General features: G+C 43.5%; 1 protein-coding gene across 3 annotated transcripts in view; it reads left to right on the top strand.

Moving 5' to 3' along the window:
- Nucleotides 1-238: 238 nt before the first annotated feature.
- Nucleotides 239-15,597, top strand: part of NME5 (NME/NM23 family member 5) — a 33,416-nt gene continuing 18,057 nt past the window's right edge. Inside the window, exons 1-5 of one of the 3 annotated variants that reach the window (XM_080398494.1) lie at nt 239-5,890; nt 7,723-9,128; nt 12,188-12,393; nt 12,771-12,871; nt 13,900-14,018. In XM_080398494.1, coding sequence (XP_080254620.1) covers nt 8,472-9,128; nt 12,188-12,393; nt 12,771-12,871; nt 13,900-14,018 — 1,083 coding nt within the window. In that variant the 5' untranslated portion in view covers nt 239-5,890; nt 7,723-8,471. Of the gene's footprint in view, nt 5,891-7,722; nt 9,129-9,864; nt 10,032-12,187; nt 12,394-12,770; nt 12,872-13,899; nt 14,019-15,597 lie in introns of those variants that run through there. The other 2 variants (XM_080398495.1, XM_080398496.1) reach the window with 2 other exon arrangements.

Raw genomic sequence — 15,597 nt, forward strand, 5'->3', positions numbered from 1 at the left:
GCGGGTGGGGTGAGGCGAATGGCGGCCCGCGGGAGTGGGCTGGGAGGGAAGGCAAGGCAAGGCGCGCGGAGGCCTCTCGCCTCGGTGCTGAGGGCGGCTCTCGCGGGCCCGGCCCGCCTGCCGGCGGGAGGAGAGCGGCCGTTGGGCCGCGATCGCCCGGGCTGCCCAGCCGGCGCGGGGGGCGCCGCCCTGCCCGCCTCCCTCCCGCCCTCGGGGCCCGAGGGACTGGCGCGTTGTCCCGGTGTGGTGGGCGGGGGGAGGGCCCGCTCTGGCGGCCGCCTCATCGCACCCCGACCAACATTACGGTCCTCGCCAGGCGCCTCCCGACAGTCAGAAGCCTGACGGGGAAGGAGCCCGGCCGCCGGGGCTGCGGGGCGCCCTGCGCAGCGCCCTCCTAACGCTCCCCCGCTGTGCGCCCCGCCGCAGCGGGCAGGCCGGCCCCGCCGGAGCCCTGCCGGGGCAGCCCGCGCCCTCGGGGCCCGCACGGCCGCGCTGCGGAAACGCGCCCGTGAGTGGAGCGCGGTCTTTGCGTACAGAGTGGTACTGGCTTAACTTTAGGTGTGGTATGTACACTGAGTCAGTTACTCCAGCGCGAGAGAGAGGCTTACTTAATGTTTCCAGCTCTGCTGGTTTTGCAACAGAGAGGGCCAGAATTTGTTGGTTTTAATGGAAACTTAGATTTGGGTATTACATAACTCCAGGATCTGGAGCCTTGAGCATGTGCCTGGGCCTTAATTCCATTTGCCCAAGGATATATCAACCTTGTTGACAAAGCTGTGTGTGAAAAGTGCAAAGACAACTGCTCCTGGTAATCATACTTCAAATTCTTGTACAGTGTACCATTCCTAATATCCCATTTGTCCACGTCAAAGGGACAGAGTTTGGCTTTTGGATAGACAGCCAAAGCCACACCTTTTTTAAAAAAAAATAAAAAGTTAAGCTCTTTGCTTGTAGGCAAAAAGTAACAATTATTACCTAACTTTCTATAGTAATGAATGCATACATAATTACTTGCTTGCTCCACCCTCTGTCAAGCATCTCCTCTGGCTCAACTTGCATATTTTCATCTGTTATTCCAACCCAGAAAGAGTAGCATAGCTACTTGTGAGTAAAAATAAATAGCGGTGATGCGTTTTGTTGTTAAGTAATCTGGTCTAGGATCCAGGCTGTCCTTCAGTGAACTGCCTTTAGAGCACTTCTTATCCTCTACAGGATTCATTTTCTGAAGTAGGAACTTGGTAGCAGAGGACATTAGGTCTGGTTTTGTAAGCTTTGTAGCAGCACAACAGAGCATTAGAGATGAACACAAAATAAAATCAACGTGGTATGTTCAGGGTAAGGGCCAGATCTGCCTTTTTCTTTATTTATGTCAATAAACACATTCCATCGCTTCAGGCTATAAGCCAGACCTATTAAGGGGAAGAGGGGGGAAAAAAAGGAAATTGTGCTTAATGTTGGGAGATTGTATGAAAAATAGCCGCTCACTACAGCCAACTGTTTCAAGCCACTCTTTTTGCTTTGGTGCTTGTGGTACTTGCCACAAGCATCACTTTAACTAGTCCAAACTGAGCTTTCTGCTTTGATACCCATGCATATGTGCAGCAAGACTGCATTGCATTTGTTACTGGAATTGCAGCTGATTTTCTTAAAATGTCTTGATTTAAAATCCTAAGCTATAGTGGTTATTTGCTTTTGTAAATCTTTCCCCTACCCCCCATTTTTGCTGCTCACAAATGGAAAAGTATTTCAACAACCTAAAAATAAGCGTCCAACACAAGAAATTTCAAGAATACACAAGCATAGTGTAATATGTGTGATGTGTAAGCCAGGTGCTCTGTCTGTGAAGCATATTAATTTATAAGTAGTCTGCCACACTTTCAGCCCAAGCTTCAATAACTGAAGCTGAACTTCCTCATATTTTGAGATGTTTATCTCAGCTGAGCCTGCTGACAGGGTAAGGCACACTGTGGACAAGCTCTACAACCAGCTCTTTAGGCTATAGTTTGTGAAACAATGTTACATGAAGTCAGGTCTAGTAAAGACAATAGAAAGAGCAGCTAACCAGTACACTTGAAAATTGAACTGTGTGCCAGACAGGTTGTATATGTTATCTGATGAAGATACTAATCTTTATAAGAATATATTTTCAAAATTATTTTTCTCTTGTGTTGAACTTTAAATAAAATTTTAGAAGCAAAGGAATTTTCCTTAAGATATTCTTCATCCTAATTTATACTGTCTCACAGGATCTGACCCCACGTCCAGTAACCAAACTTCTTTTGGTTTTTTTTAGGCAGCTTTCGCTTAGATTGTAAACCTATCAGGCCTGCACCAAAAAGGTATGGTTTGTGATTAAAACCAACCAAGCTGCTGTCCGTCAGCTGACAGCATTCATTTATACAGCACTGTTAGCCTGCTTCAATTGGAAAATACTATGCATTTGCTTAAGTCACTACAGGGGGCTAAGGCCAAACTGATGTTTACAGGTTGCTGTAACTGGGGTGGCTGAAGTGGTAAATACCACCACTCTTGTGCCCTCTCTGTCATCTTTCTGCCAGTTTTTGTGTCTGCAGCTATGGCAAACTGACTGCAGAAGTACCTCTGTGCTGAAGCTACAACTTTATAGACCAACACCTGAGAGTAAACTGAAATTGGCAGCAGTTTACATGAGTCTGTCATGTGAGTTTATGCTCAGCTGATGGATGTAACCTGAGTGCTTTTGAAATTTATGACTCAATTTCCTCGCAAGATTCACTGCCCCAAACAGCTCTTTTGTATTTCATCAAGCCTTGCTAAGGACTTGAATGATTTTAATTTTATTTGGACTTCTCCATACGCTTCCCTTCTATTTCTTTTTTCTCTTTGCCCCCCCCAAGTTCTCTTTCTTGCTTTGTAGAACCTGTCTCATCTTGCCCTTTCATAGCCCTTGCACTCATACTTTGGCACATGTTATCCTTTTCCTGTTTAACAGTGCTTTCTTTAGAGCTGTACTCTTTCCCAACTGCCCATTTCTCCTGGTCAAGTCTATCTTAATCTCTCATCTTGGCAGTTCCAAACAGCAGTTCCCAAGTGACAAGGCTCTCCATGATGCCCAGTTGGGCCATTTTAAAAGCTGATGCCTTATATGACCTGTATCCAACAGCAGGATAACAACGTGGCTGTAGGCAGGCTAAGCAGCCTGGTTTGAAAACTGTGACTGGCATGACTAACAAAGTCACTCTCTGTCGTATCTAGACATCGAAGACCTAGAAACCTGAGAATACGGGTTGTTATGATTATTATTTGTCTTACCAGGCCCTATCATGCCGCAGGTAATTTTGAAGAATTCCTTTGGGTTTTGGTCTTGCATTTCACTCCCCACTCCAAAGCTTGTGGTTAATCAAAGAAAAATACACACCTACCTCCTTGGGTGGTAATTCTCCTTACATGACACATTTACTATTGAGAAAAAAACTATCATTGTTTGCCATTTTTTTAGTCCTGTAATTACTATGATTATTCATGGTGTTGACTGAAATTCAATTGACTTTTACTTGCATATGGACTTTCTGATCTTGGGCCTAATTCTGCTGTTCTGTCAAACTTGCTGTTTACTCCAAGCTCTACCCTGCTCTTTGTTCATACCAGTCGGTGCCATACCTGTCCTTGTTGCCACCTTCCCTTTCTTCTTTATCCTCTCTATTTCCTTGTTATTTCCATTGTGTTGATTTTTCTAGTTCCCCTCTTCTGAAAAAAAGAACCAACATATCATTCACTGCCTTGAAATTGTTGATGCAATTTATCACTTTCCCACACCTTATGCCTGTCTTGTTTAAATAGATTGTAAGCATCTCAGGCCACCGGCTGGCTACTATATACAAAATACCATGCTATAGAAAGCTTCTGAGTTACTTTTTATGCACAGTATAAATAAATTTATTTTGTTAATAACAATAACCATGCAGGTAATATCATTGATTTTAATGGTATGGCTGAATGTAAGTGCTCAAAATAAGAATGGCAAAAAGGATGCCTTATGTTACATAGAACTGAGAAGACACATTTAAGGAAGCGTTAACAATTTAACTTCAAAAAAAAGCCTTATTTAACTGATTGCCTCTTGTAATTTGCCAAATAAAAGATTTTTATTGGTTTATTCATACATTCATTTATTCACTGTGGATAGTATCACACTGAATACTTATCTCTGAGCTTAGTGGCTTCAGGGATAATCCAAGCCAGTATTATGTTAAACATTATGTAGAACAATGAAAGAGCAAACGCATGCAAGTGTTTCTGCTCCAAAAGGTTAGGTGAAAGCCTAATATCTATGTGCAGTATCTATACTATGTCTATGTACAGATGAGGAGGAGCTTTAAAGAAAACACATTGTCACTGCCAACCTCTACAGGTGTTTAACAGGAGCTCATCCTCAGCAGCAACTGGGGTAAAGCAGGAAGGCTTTTATTTGAGAGGGAGGTAGTGGGATTCGGTTTTATCTGCTGGCAGGAAATAGGAGATAACCTTTCAGAGTGAAACCAAAGGTAAGCAGGGCCAGATCAGCAAGTGAATGGGCCTTCAACTGGAGAGTAACAGTTTTGTGTGTGATAAAGATGACTCTTTTTGGAAGGGTGTGGAGAACTAACACGTTTTAAACTGAAGAACTAAGAAAATGGCATTGTGGAGCTTTCTGAATGGCAGTGAATGCTTTATTTGTTGAGGCCAGAGAAAAGGAGGTCATCGATAACTGACATGGGGAAAGCTTGAGGGAGATTCCCAGCCATGTCAATAAATAACAAAGATCATGCCTTGGCTGACATCTCCACAGCACTTCAGACCAATCTGAGCCCAAACCACCGGTTCCTGGCTGTCAGGTTCCACCCGCTCCTGTGCACAGCTGGCTGTAAATAGCGGTAGAAAAGGGGTCAGTGTTTGGGCAGATGGTTTGTCTAACACACGCTCATTATCAAGACTTCTAAATTGCAATGGAGACACTTGAAGTTTGGAAAGACACAGTAATGAGAGGCAGTTACACCTGTATTTGCCTGTTATCACGTTGAGCTGTGAACTGGAAGGGAAGGGAAGAGAGTCAGGAATGGTGCTTGCTGCTGCTCTTGCAGAAAAGGGAAAGAAACACAAGGGAAAGTACTGACAAGCCCAGCTGAAACAGTGACTGGAGAAGCAACAGGTAAGAATGATTGCAAATGCTAAGATAGGATGCTAGCTAGCTAGCTATGTGAAATGTGACTGAAGGCCAAAAGACTGGCTTAAGATGGGATGAGAAGATTTTGGGTGATGAGAGGAAGCAAAACTAAGTTTGAAGGGTATTTATGGTAGAACCAGACGTGAGAAGTGAAGACTTGCAACAGCGAGATGACAAGAGGGACTCCTACCAAAGCCTTTTCGTTTTGGTTTGTGGTTTGTTTTGGTTTTTTTTCTTCCAGTGTAAAAGATACAAGCATATCAGTGGAGGTGCTTGGGGTCAGAGAGGACTGGATGACTAAAGCTGCAAACAAATGAAAGAGCAGCCTTGAGGAAGATCAGGAAATGAAATAGGGTGAGCTTAACAGGGTGAGTGATAGAGTTACAGAAGACACTGTTGCCACTTAGAGATTTGTAGAAAGGGGAATCTTCAAGGTAATATTTTGCTAATTTTATCTTTAAAGAAAACTGAGATAGCAAGTAGAGGAAAGCAGCAAGGAAGGCTTGACAAAGATTAGTCAGCAGTAATGAAAAGCTAGCTAGGATTACAGGCGTGCAGATAAGCTGCAGAAGGAGAATTGTTTAGCTCAAGAAGGCAGAAATGGAGGAGAGAACAGGCTTGTAGGAGAGGAAGTTAGCTTGGTCACAGGATTTCCGTCAGAGGCAATTCGCACTGCAAAAGCAAGCATGGATGAAGCAAGTGCTGGAGGTAAGCTGGTACTGTTGGTAGGTATGAGACTTTACCATGAAAGACAGAAGCAAAAAAAAGTCAGTGGTGGATAAATTGTGTATGTTGTAAATGTATAGCTGGTAAATTACTACTAAAGCAAATACATTTTTTCTCTGCTTAACAACAAATAAAGCTAAAAGATGTGCAACCTTCACTTTTAATCACTGACATACCAGATATTTGTTCTTTAGCTTTTCTTCACTCTGTTATTTTCATCATTCTATTTTCCCTTTTTTTAACAATCTACAAGACATGAGTTTCTCCACCTTCTTGCAGTATTGGAGTGCAAAGCTCTGAGAAAATATTTTTTCTTAAAAAGTTACTTATCTGTTGTTACTCGAATGCAAATACACCTGCAGCCACCGTGTTTCAGTGTTGTTATATTCCATGCCAGCTAAAAATAAGTGAGACAACTAAGGCTTGTTAAACCGCTTAACAGATAAGATACAGCAGCAAAGCTACACCCAGAGAAGTATTCAGAACTGCAACGCTTTGTTACATTGTAATTATAATGTTCCTTTTTCTTTGCTTGTTTCTTTTCTTAAAATAACATCCCTGGCCTACAGAAGTCAGGGAAGATGCTTCATCCTTTTGGTTATCAGAAATATTTTTTTCAAGCACTGTAAAGAAAATAAATGTAAGGTATTATTGATATTAACACTGGGTTGTAAGGTTATGGAATCCATGGTTTAGAAAAAACCTTTGAGATTCTACTGCTGTGAAAAGCTATGTCTTTGTTAGGGAACACACAATGTTATTTTCTCTTCACATGTGGGGCCACTTTAAATTTGTAAGTCTGCATTATTAAACCATCGTGGGAAGCGTAGCAGGAGGAAACCCAGAATAATTGGCTGCAGCTCCAGATGCAGCGGCCTGCTCATTGGAGAGTGGCGGATTCTCCGAGGTACTAAAATTAGACATTCTCCGCCCTCCAGAAATGCTTCTGGAAACAGCGAGGAGGAGAAATTCTGACATAGACCGAGGGCCAGTGGTGGGGAGCGAAGTGCACAGGATGCACAGAGAGATACCTTTTTTTTTTTTTTTTTAACTGTTAGCTGCAAAAACAGTGCATGCATGTAGAGAAATTGCAAGACGTTAATAAAATCGGTGTTTTACAGTGATATTAAATTCAATATTTCTTATGTAATAATAATTCTGAAGTATTCATCCAGCCTGAGGAAGTCTTTGAATTGCTAAATCTAAGCTAGGGCTCTCAGACTTGTGCTCATCGACTTCAAAAAGAAATTACTCTTGCCAAATTAACTCTGATCTAAACTAAAAACCCAGTGAACTCTCTCAGCTTTTTTTTAAAGATAACATATTTATCCATTATGTCTTTGTAGCTGCAATGTTTACAATGTCTTCAAACTAAATATTGGATATCTCTTGTTAACACCACGTGCCTGTATTGGTGAAGGGAAGTGTATCTGAATTACGCAGTCTTGTGCACTTGGAACCATTTTTTTTTTTTTTTTGGAAAGTATGTAAATAAAAACTTTGATCTTTGATTTTTAAATGTATTTCAAACTGGCTGCAAGGAAATAATTACAGAGTTTTTTTTCTCATTTCTATTTGTATGTTATTTACATTACTCATTGAAAAGATTAAGGCAAAGTGGATTTTTCTTACACTAAAAACAGCTTTTGCAGTAGATTTGCTGTTTCCTTCTACTAACCATGGTACACAGTGTCAGCATTCCCGGCTCTTGAAGTGACTGAGGGTTCTTTTTTCTCCTTTACATCTACCTTCAGCCTTATTTCATTTAAAAACCTGCAGCTTATATACCTGTGCTTTCACTCTCCCTTTGCCAGCATCACCACAAGGACTCAGATGCAACATCCACTTTCAGCCGTGTTTGCCAGCGGGCCACGGGTCTCCACACCACCTCGGACCCCACGATTTTTGAGAAGTTGGTAATTAGAGGGGATGAGGCCCAGAGGAGGAGGGCGAGCGAGGCCGGCAGTTATCGGCGCCGTCGGCTGGTGCACACCCCGATAGCACCCCGCCAGCTGGCAGGCGCTCAGCCCGCGGAGCCACCGGGCACCCAGCGCGGCATGGGGGGGCGGCGGGGGGGGCGATGCCGGAGCAGCCCTGGGGAGCTGGAAAAACAAGGAGTGTGCAGGAAGCAGAACTGGCATGATGGTGGTCAAATGTGGTCAAAATCCCCAGAGGACGTGGCTTCCCCAACGCTATGTATGGCTCACCACCTTATGGTTTCCGGAAACGGCTTCTTACTCTTTACATGTTTGGTTTTGTGACAGAAGTAGCACGGGATGGACACTGTAGTTCAACAGAATAAGGCTGGAAAACAGTATTAGAGAGCTGTAGGTGCAGGGTAGTACGTCTGGTGTGGTGACAGGCTGTGTACCGTGTGTGCCCGATCTTGCTGATGTTGGTCGGGCACATAACCAGGAGCCTCACGCATGCTCCCGCAATAAACACGGAAACGTAAACAACCTGGAGAGGGTCCTGTGTCATATTCTTCTTTCCAATAAATAGCGTTACCTCAGTTTATGAATGTTTCCAGTGAGCTCATGCCTCCCTGAGTAGTGGTACTACCATGCGGTACCGAGTGTGTGGTAAAACCCAAATAAAGCTTTTATTGTTACGGAGAAATGAGACTTTTGATAGTTTTTCTCTCAGATCACGCTGCCCTCTTACTCTTGTACCACACGGGGTGCCCCTAAGCAGGGGGCTGTGGCCTCCAGCTCTCCGCCCGGGACCCGCGGCTGGCCCGGCCGCCAGGCGCGCTCCGAGGGCGGCGGCCTCGCTGACAGCACAGCGCCGCTCCGCAGCCGCCATCTTGGCTCCCCCCGCCCCGGCGCTGCGCGCAGCCGAGGGGCGCGGAGGCCATCTTGTGGCCGCTCCGCCCGCGCAGCCGGGCCCGCCGTCGCCTAGCAACCGCAGCCAGCCGCGGCGGGGGCGGCCAGCCGAGCCCTTCTCCCGGTGGGCTGCGGGGAGAGGGAGCCGGTTCCTCGGGTCTCTGCCCGGCCCCGGGCATCTCGGGCCGCCGGTGCCCGCGGCAGGGCGCTCTGCCCCGGGCCGGCGGGTGTGGGCACTCCCAGGCTGGTTCCTCGGCACAGGCAGCCCCGGCGGCCCCGTGCTCCGCTCTCCACCTTCCCTCCCCGACGGAGGCCACAGCCTGGTCAAGTCTGAAAGCAAACGAGGAATCCCAAAGGTACAGGTGCAGAAAAGATCGTCCCGACCACGAAGGCAGGTATAACTGAGCGATCACGAATGTTTTTTGCAGCGGTGAGCCAGCCAGTCGGCTGTGTACCTGTGTCTTGTCCAGCGCAGGTGGAGAGAGGCCTGGGGCTGGGCACAGGGAGCCAGAGGGAACAAGGTCACAAGTCTGTCTTAAAGTCCGTCTGCACTACTTCCACTACTCACAAAACGATTTTGTATGCTAATAGTAGGCTAACGGCCCAATCTGCTCAGTTAGAAAACTGGCACTTTGTCTTGAGTCCGTAAATGTAGGAATTAAATAACAATTGGGAAATACTCTGAGGCTTACAGATGGACTAGCTCCAGGTAGTAAGTCCCAAACCATAATCTTTATGCATGAGAATACAGATTTTGGGGTTGGTGGAACGCAGCTGGTGGATGGCGGGTGTGGGACTGCAGTGAGCCCCGCCTGCTCTTGCACACAGCAAAGTGCGCGATAGCGCTTCTCTTTCTCTGACACGTCTGAATGCGTTAGCAAAGTATTAGAACTAGAATACTTTACATTTTAGGATCGGCTAAAACCATTAAGTTTTTGGTTTGCCACAAAATGCTACTTCACTGAAAATGGGAGTGTGAACTGGAGTGCTAACTAGTCCAGAGAAAAATCTCACGTGGATTTTCTGAAATGGGGGTGACCCTCTCTGTTCCTAGAGTACAGAGTAAATGTCACCACAGGTGACTGTGCAGTAGGCAGGCTCTACAAGTATCACAAACTGGTGTCATTGCAGTACAAGAGGGGCATGCGAATTCTAATTTGGAAGCCGAGATGCAGATGTTAATGCCTGAACCTCAGATTTTTGTGGAAAGAACTCTGGCTCTCATCAAACCAGATGTTGTTGATAAAGAAGAAGAAATAGAGGATCTCATTCTCCGAGCAGGATTCCTGATCGTCCAGGTAACAGACTGTGTTCCAGAAAAAATAACTGCAGTTTGTAAGTCAGAACAATATTTATCTTAACTTTCAGCACTCAAGCCAGTAACTAAAAGCTAGCGTGTCCAAAAATCAATTTACACTTTTCATATGTCATCGACCACGACTGCCAGATTCTGTAAGGATACATTTCATTGGTGCGTGGGATGGAACAGAACAGACTGACTGTTTTGCTGACCACGGGAAAACACAGACTTTGTTAATAAACTCGGATTTAGCAAACATGTAGCGGATATGTGGACCCTCTGAAGTAACTCTTTGGAAAGTGTGTTGCTCTGGTATCACAAGGTTTCATACAGCATGTATTTGCCAAGTGGAAACTCGGGTAATTAATTGATTCAGCTGGCCAGTTGTTGTCTGACTATTTTTTGTTTCCACTGTTTTTAATGTAAGTGGACTTTATGGGTATTTACAAATACAAATACAAGCATTACAAATGCTTGACTTAAATAGGCCTTACTGAGCTTGTCCTTTTACCTTTTGGACCTGACACGCAGGCCATGGGAGTGTTGCCTTGAGCACCGCTGTCAGACCCCGCGCTGCTGGGAAAGGGTCCAGAGTGTGATTTTCAGCAGAGTTTGCGCTAAGAGAAGATTTGCCGTTAGCTAAAAAGAAATGTGTCCTCTCAGTCCTCTTGTGTGGGGCTTTTTACACACTCGCTCTGGAAGGGCATTTGAAAGAAAATGTGTTACGGTAGGCCAGAGCCGGGGAAATAGACCAGGAGGAGCGCTGGAAGCGAGGGCTACGCCGGGATCACGGCGAGGCGCCAGCCGTGCAGCTCCGTGCCTGCCGGGGCGGCTCTCGCCTGTCCCAGCCGTTCGCACCGGCCCGTGGCAGGCGGGGCCCCTCTGCGGGGCGGCCGCTGGGGGGCGCTGGGCACTCGCGCTGCCAGCGGCGGCGGGGCGAGGCCGGGCCCCCCGCAGCGCCATCGCGCCGCCTCCGCCGCCGCCGCAGCGCCCTGGGCCTGGTATCTGGCTCTGTGACACTGCGCGGCCGACGGCTGGGCTTCTAGATATAATTTTTTTTTTTTTCCTGGAAATGTAATATTTTTTCTTATTCCTGTAAATGCCCCTTTTCCACATTTGTTCTTTTTAAATTTCCTACCTTTTTTGGTCGATTTATTTAAATGAAATGTATCAGAAGAGAAGAGAAATTAGAATAGTAGAATATGTCAAGTTGGAAGGGACCCGTAAGGGTCCAGCTCCCTGCTCCTCGCAGGAATAGCTTACCTCTTAGAGAGAAAAACCTGCTTTATCCAGCACTGCTCTAATATTTAGGGGTCACACTGAACACAAGGCACTTCAGAAACAAGACAGACAACTCATTCCAGCAGTAGGTAACTGTGGACTTTCTGTATGTCCAAACATCGCCTTTATTCAATATGTAATACTTAAATTCCTAGAGACCCTTGGTAGCATTGTACTCAGAACATCACAACACTCTTACTGGATCTTTTTTATTTATTTTTTTAATGACAAGTTGTTTATAGTGTCTTCTGATGTCTCCAGTGACTTTTGGCATCAAAGTTATTAGGAATCTGAATTTGTGGTACTCTTGCATTACTTCTCTTTTCTTGTTTGCCCTATGCCTTCTGATAACCTCCCAAACTTGTCCTAACCCTGGCCACCTGCAGGCTAGGCAGCTACTGTGAGAATCATAAAGCATGACTACTGAATGAAAAAAGAACAAATGCATAATTAACAGTGTGGGCTAAAGAGAAAATTGTTTAAAAGTAGAACATTATGCTGGAGCAGCTGAGTAATTAAATCCTGCCCTTGTAATGCTCTTCACTTTTTCTGTACAGTGCCCTGACTGTACTTTAAAGTCATCCAGCAGTTATAAAATGCTGTAGTTTGCGTAAGGTAAAATCACATCTTACTCAAAGGGCCTGTTTGTCTGTTTAAATAACTTGGAACATTCTTGCTTTTTGTCACTGTCTATCTCAAAGAGGATCAGACCTGGGAAAATCAGATTGGGCTATGAAGTTACTCTGTCTGTTCTCCTGCACTTGAAGATATGACTGCAGCAGGGGACTGTATCCTACCTGAGGTAGCAAGCTATTGTAATACAGCAAGCCCTTTTTCATTCCTTTTTTTTTTTTTTTCTTTTACACTTTATAGAAACGGAAGCTTCAGTTAAGCCCAGAGCAATGTAGCAACTTCTATGCAGACCAATATGGAAAAGGTTTTTTTCCTAATTTAACAGCCTATATGAGTTCTGGACCTTTAGTTGCTATGATTCTGGCCAGACATTGTGCAGTCTCATACTGGAAAGAATTGCTTGGACCATCAAACAGTGTAATGGCTAGGAGAACTCACCCTCACAGGTAACTCACTGATTGCTCTTGGGGAAGTCAGTAGGATTTTGTCATCATTTTAACTGTGACCAGAATTCCTCTTTTTTTTTTTTTTTTTTTTCTTTTTCCTAGTAGAGATACAGATTTGGAGTGGCTTCCTATCTCTTAAATTCTGTGTGACACAGCTTTTCAGCTTTGTTTTTTAGTATGTAAAGTTCAGCCATTTTATGGGGAATGCTGAGTGCATGAACATAAATTTTAGGTAGCTACTTACTTTGTTTAAAAACAAAATCAAGCCAATACCTTGTTAATTAGTCTATATATATTGATTTTATATGCTGTCAGACTGTAGAAACTTGGAAGGGATTTGCAGTTGCCTACCAAGGTGTTGTTTCTCTTGTTTTTAGCTTAAGAGCAATCTATGGGACAGATGATTTGAGGAACGCGCTTCACGGCAGTCTCAGCATTTCCTCAGCAGAAAGAGAAATTCGATTCATGTTTCCAGAAGGTAAAATGGTACAAATAATACATAGTCAATCTTTGGGAGGTTAGTGTCCTTCCCTGTTAGTACTTGTCTCTGTCCAGACCCTAGGTACAATTGCATTTAGAAGAGATTGAGTATGTTTGCTTTGTGAGAACGTGAGACTTTTTATGTATAAGCTGCTATTTTCTGCTCTGAAAGGCATACCAAAATGTATCTGAAGAGCCATTATAGTTACACCATTTGCTTCTGCTTTTCAAACTCTGTGGTCTAGGAATTGGAGCAGACAAAGCTGGTAAATGAGAGGAAATGGGAAGCTATTACACTCCAGCATGTTTTTCTGGCGCTGTCAGCTCCAGGAACTCCTGTTGGCTTGAGAAGACTGGCTTTCTTCTTGGGCTCAGGCTGAGTAATTAGTGTTCAACAGCAGCTGGATGCTTACATGATAGTGTAATTCCAAAGTTAAGTGCCAGAGAAATGGGCCATAGAACCTGGAGAGGCTGGGAGAGGATCTCTTGTTTGTAATGTAACAGTTGAAAGATGGCTTTGCTCTTTGACAGAAAGATGCAAGGGAAACTGCTAGAAAAACTTGCCTGTTTTTGTCAACTGTATCAGTTTAATAAAAGATGCTGCATTTCAAACCTTACCCATCGTAAACCATGTCTCTTCTCCACACCCTAATGACAAAGCAGGACTTAAGGTGAGATTTTTAGGGTCTTCAGAAACCAGCTTCACACTGCAAGAAGGAAGTACTAAACACGGAATATATTGTTTCTCTCCTGCCCCTAATGCATTTTCAAGGATATAGGTTTTCCTCAGATTATCTGATTTCCTCTCCTTTTGTAATTGGCTATAATTAGTAAGATTACCTCAGGGACATTATAAAGGAGTTTAGGCAGTTTCTTTGCAGTTTGTTGTGGGAGAAACTATAAAACCCATTACGTATTATTATCTTATTAAAGAAAACAACAGCTCATATATAAACAACCTTTGAAAGAATGCCTTTTTAAATCACTCTAACAAGCTGCTTTCCAACACCTGTGGTTACTCTACAGTGATCTTGGAGCCAATTCCAACTGGACAAAGAGCTAGGGATTACCTGAACCTTTATGTGAAGCCTACGTTGCTAGCTGGGCTCACTGCACTGTGTAAAGAGAAGCCGGCAGACCCAATGGTATGTACAGTGTATCAGAATTTGGTTGTATGCTGTGTGATACCTTTACTTTGTGTTAGTAAAGTCCCTGTATATAGGAAGTCTGCTCTTTCGTTAAAGAGCTGTGCTGTTTTGGCTACCTGCTGATGAGCTAATCAAGTAACACTGGCCTTTCAAGAAGATGATTGGTTTATTAACAGATGAAATGAAGGCCAGGACTAAATGAAATAGGCCTTGATGAAATGACAGGGGGTTTTAGGTGACTTCTATAAAATTCTCTCTAACATGCAGTTGTTTCAGATGGTTGGAAAGGTAAATGTGTGCTCCTATATGTTGTCAAATTCAAGTTTTTACTTTATGTACTGTTTCTGAGGTGAGTTTGAGATGAAATAGCTCTCATGTAATAGATATTAAGTGAGATTAGATGCTAATCACACTGGTAGTAGTTACACAAGTAAAATACTGTAGATTTCTTAGTAAGGCAATTTATATTCTGTCATTGTTAAGTCAATGTTATCAAAAAGAATGTTATCAAGCCTTCTTTGGGATAAGCTATTATTTCAGCTATACAGCATTTACATGGGTTGTTCCATAGTTCACCAGGAAATTGTATTATGATTCTTTTGAGTGAAATCTGTCTTGAATAGACAAACTGACCTACAAAAAATTCTCTTGTCTTCTTGTGACCCCTTTGTAGTTATCAAGCTGATGCATCTTGCCTTCCTCTCATATGTTATTCCTTTTAACCATGGATGTCATTCAAATTATGGTTCTTAGTGGAAAAAGCAGAGTTAATTTCCTGTTGGGTTTTGTTGTTGGTGGTGTGGTGTTTTTTTTCAGTCTCTAAACACAACTAGCTTGCTTTCATCTGGAAAAATATGGTAAATGTTTTTTGTATTCTTAAAGTTCAAATTGTTCACACTAGTATTTCTCCAAGAATGCAGATAATTAATCAGTGTGACAACATACTGGCAGTTGTAGTGGGTTCTATGTCATTATCAGGTTTTTAATCAACATTGCAATTTTCTAAAAAATATATTTAAGAAAAAAAGCCTGAAAAATAATTCAGGGGTGTTTCTATGAACTATACATGAAGTCAGATTAAATGTACTTTCATTATTCCAGCTTCATAATCTGTTCACTTTATCTGTACGTCTGGCACTGTTACCATAGAAATCTAGAAAACAGAGATGAAGAAGTCTTTTCATCCATCCCTTTGCCTGAAGGCCAGGCCAATTGTATCTAACCATTCCTAACAAATGTTTGTCTGGCCTGTTCTTTAGCACTCCAAGTGATGGACAGCCTACAGTCTCCCCAGGCAATCTGTTTCAGTCTTTAATTATACTTAGTTAAAAAGCTTTCACTGAAAGTTAACCTAAATCTCCTGTGCTCCAATTTTAAGCCCATTATTTCTTCCTCCTCGCTTTTACTATCCCCAGAGGATGTTGGAGACTATGTACTGTCTCCTTTTATTTGTAGCAACCTATTGCATATTTTAAGAGCATTACCATCTTTTTCCCCTTCAGTTGTCTCTTTACTGTATTACAAACTTTTTTCCCCCCCTCTTACCTTCTAAGTCACATTTCTCTATCTTACTGTT

This window comes from Falco punctatus, assembly GCF_963210335.1.
Source record: "Falco punctatus genome assembly, chromosome: 8".
In the NCBI taxonomy this organism is placed as follows: domain Eukaryota; kingdom Metazoa; phylum Chordata; class Aves; order Falconiformes; family Falconidae; genus Falco; species Falco punctatus.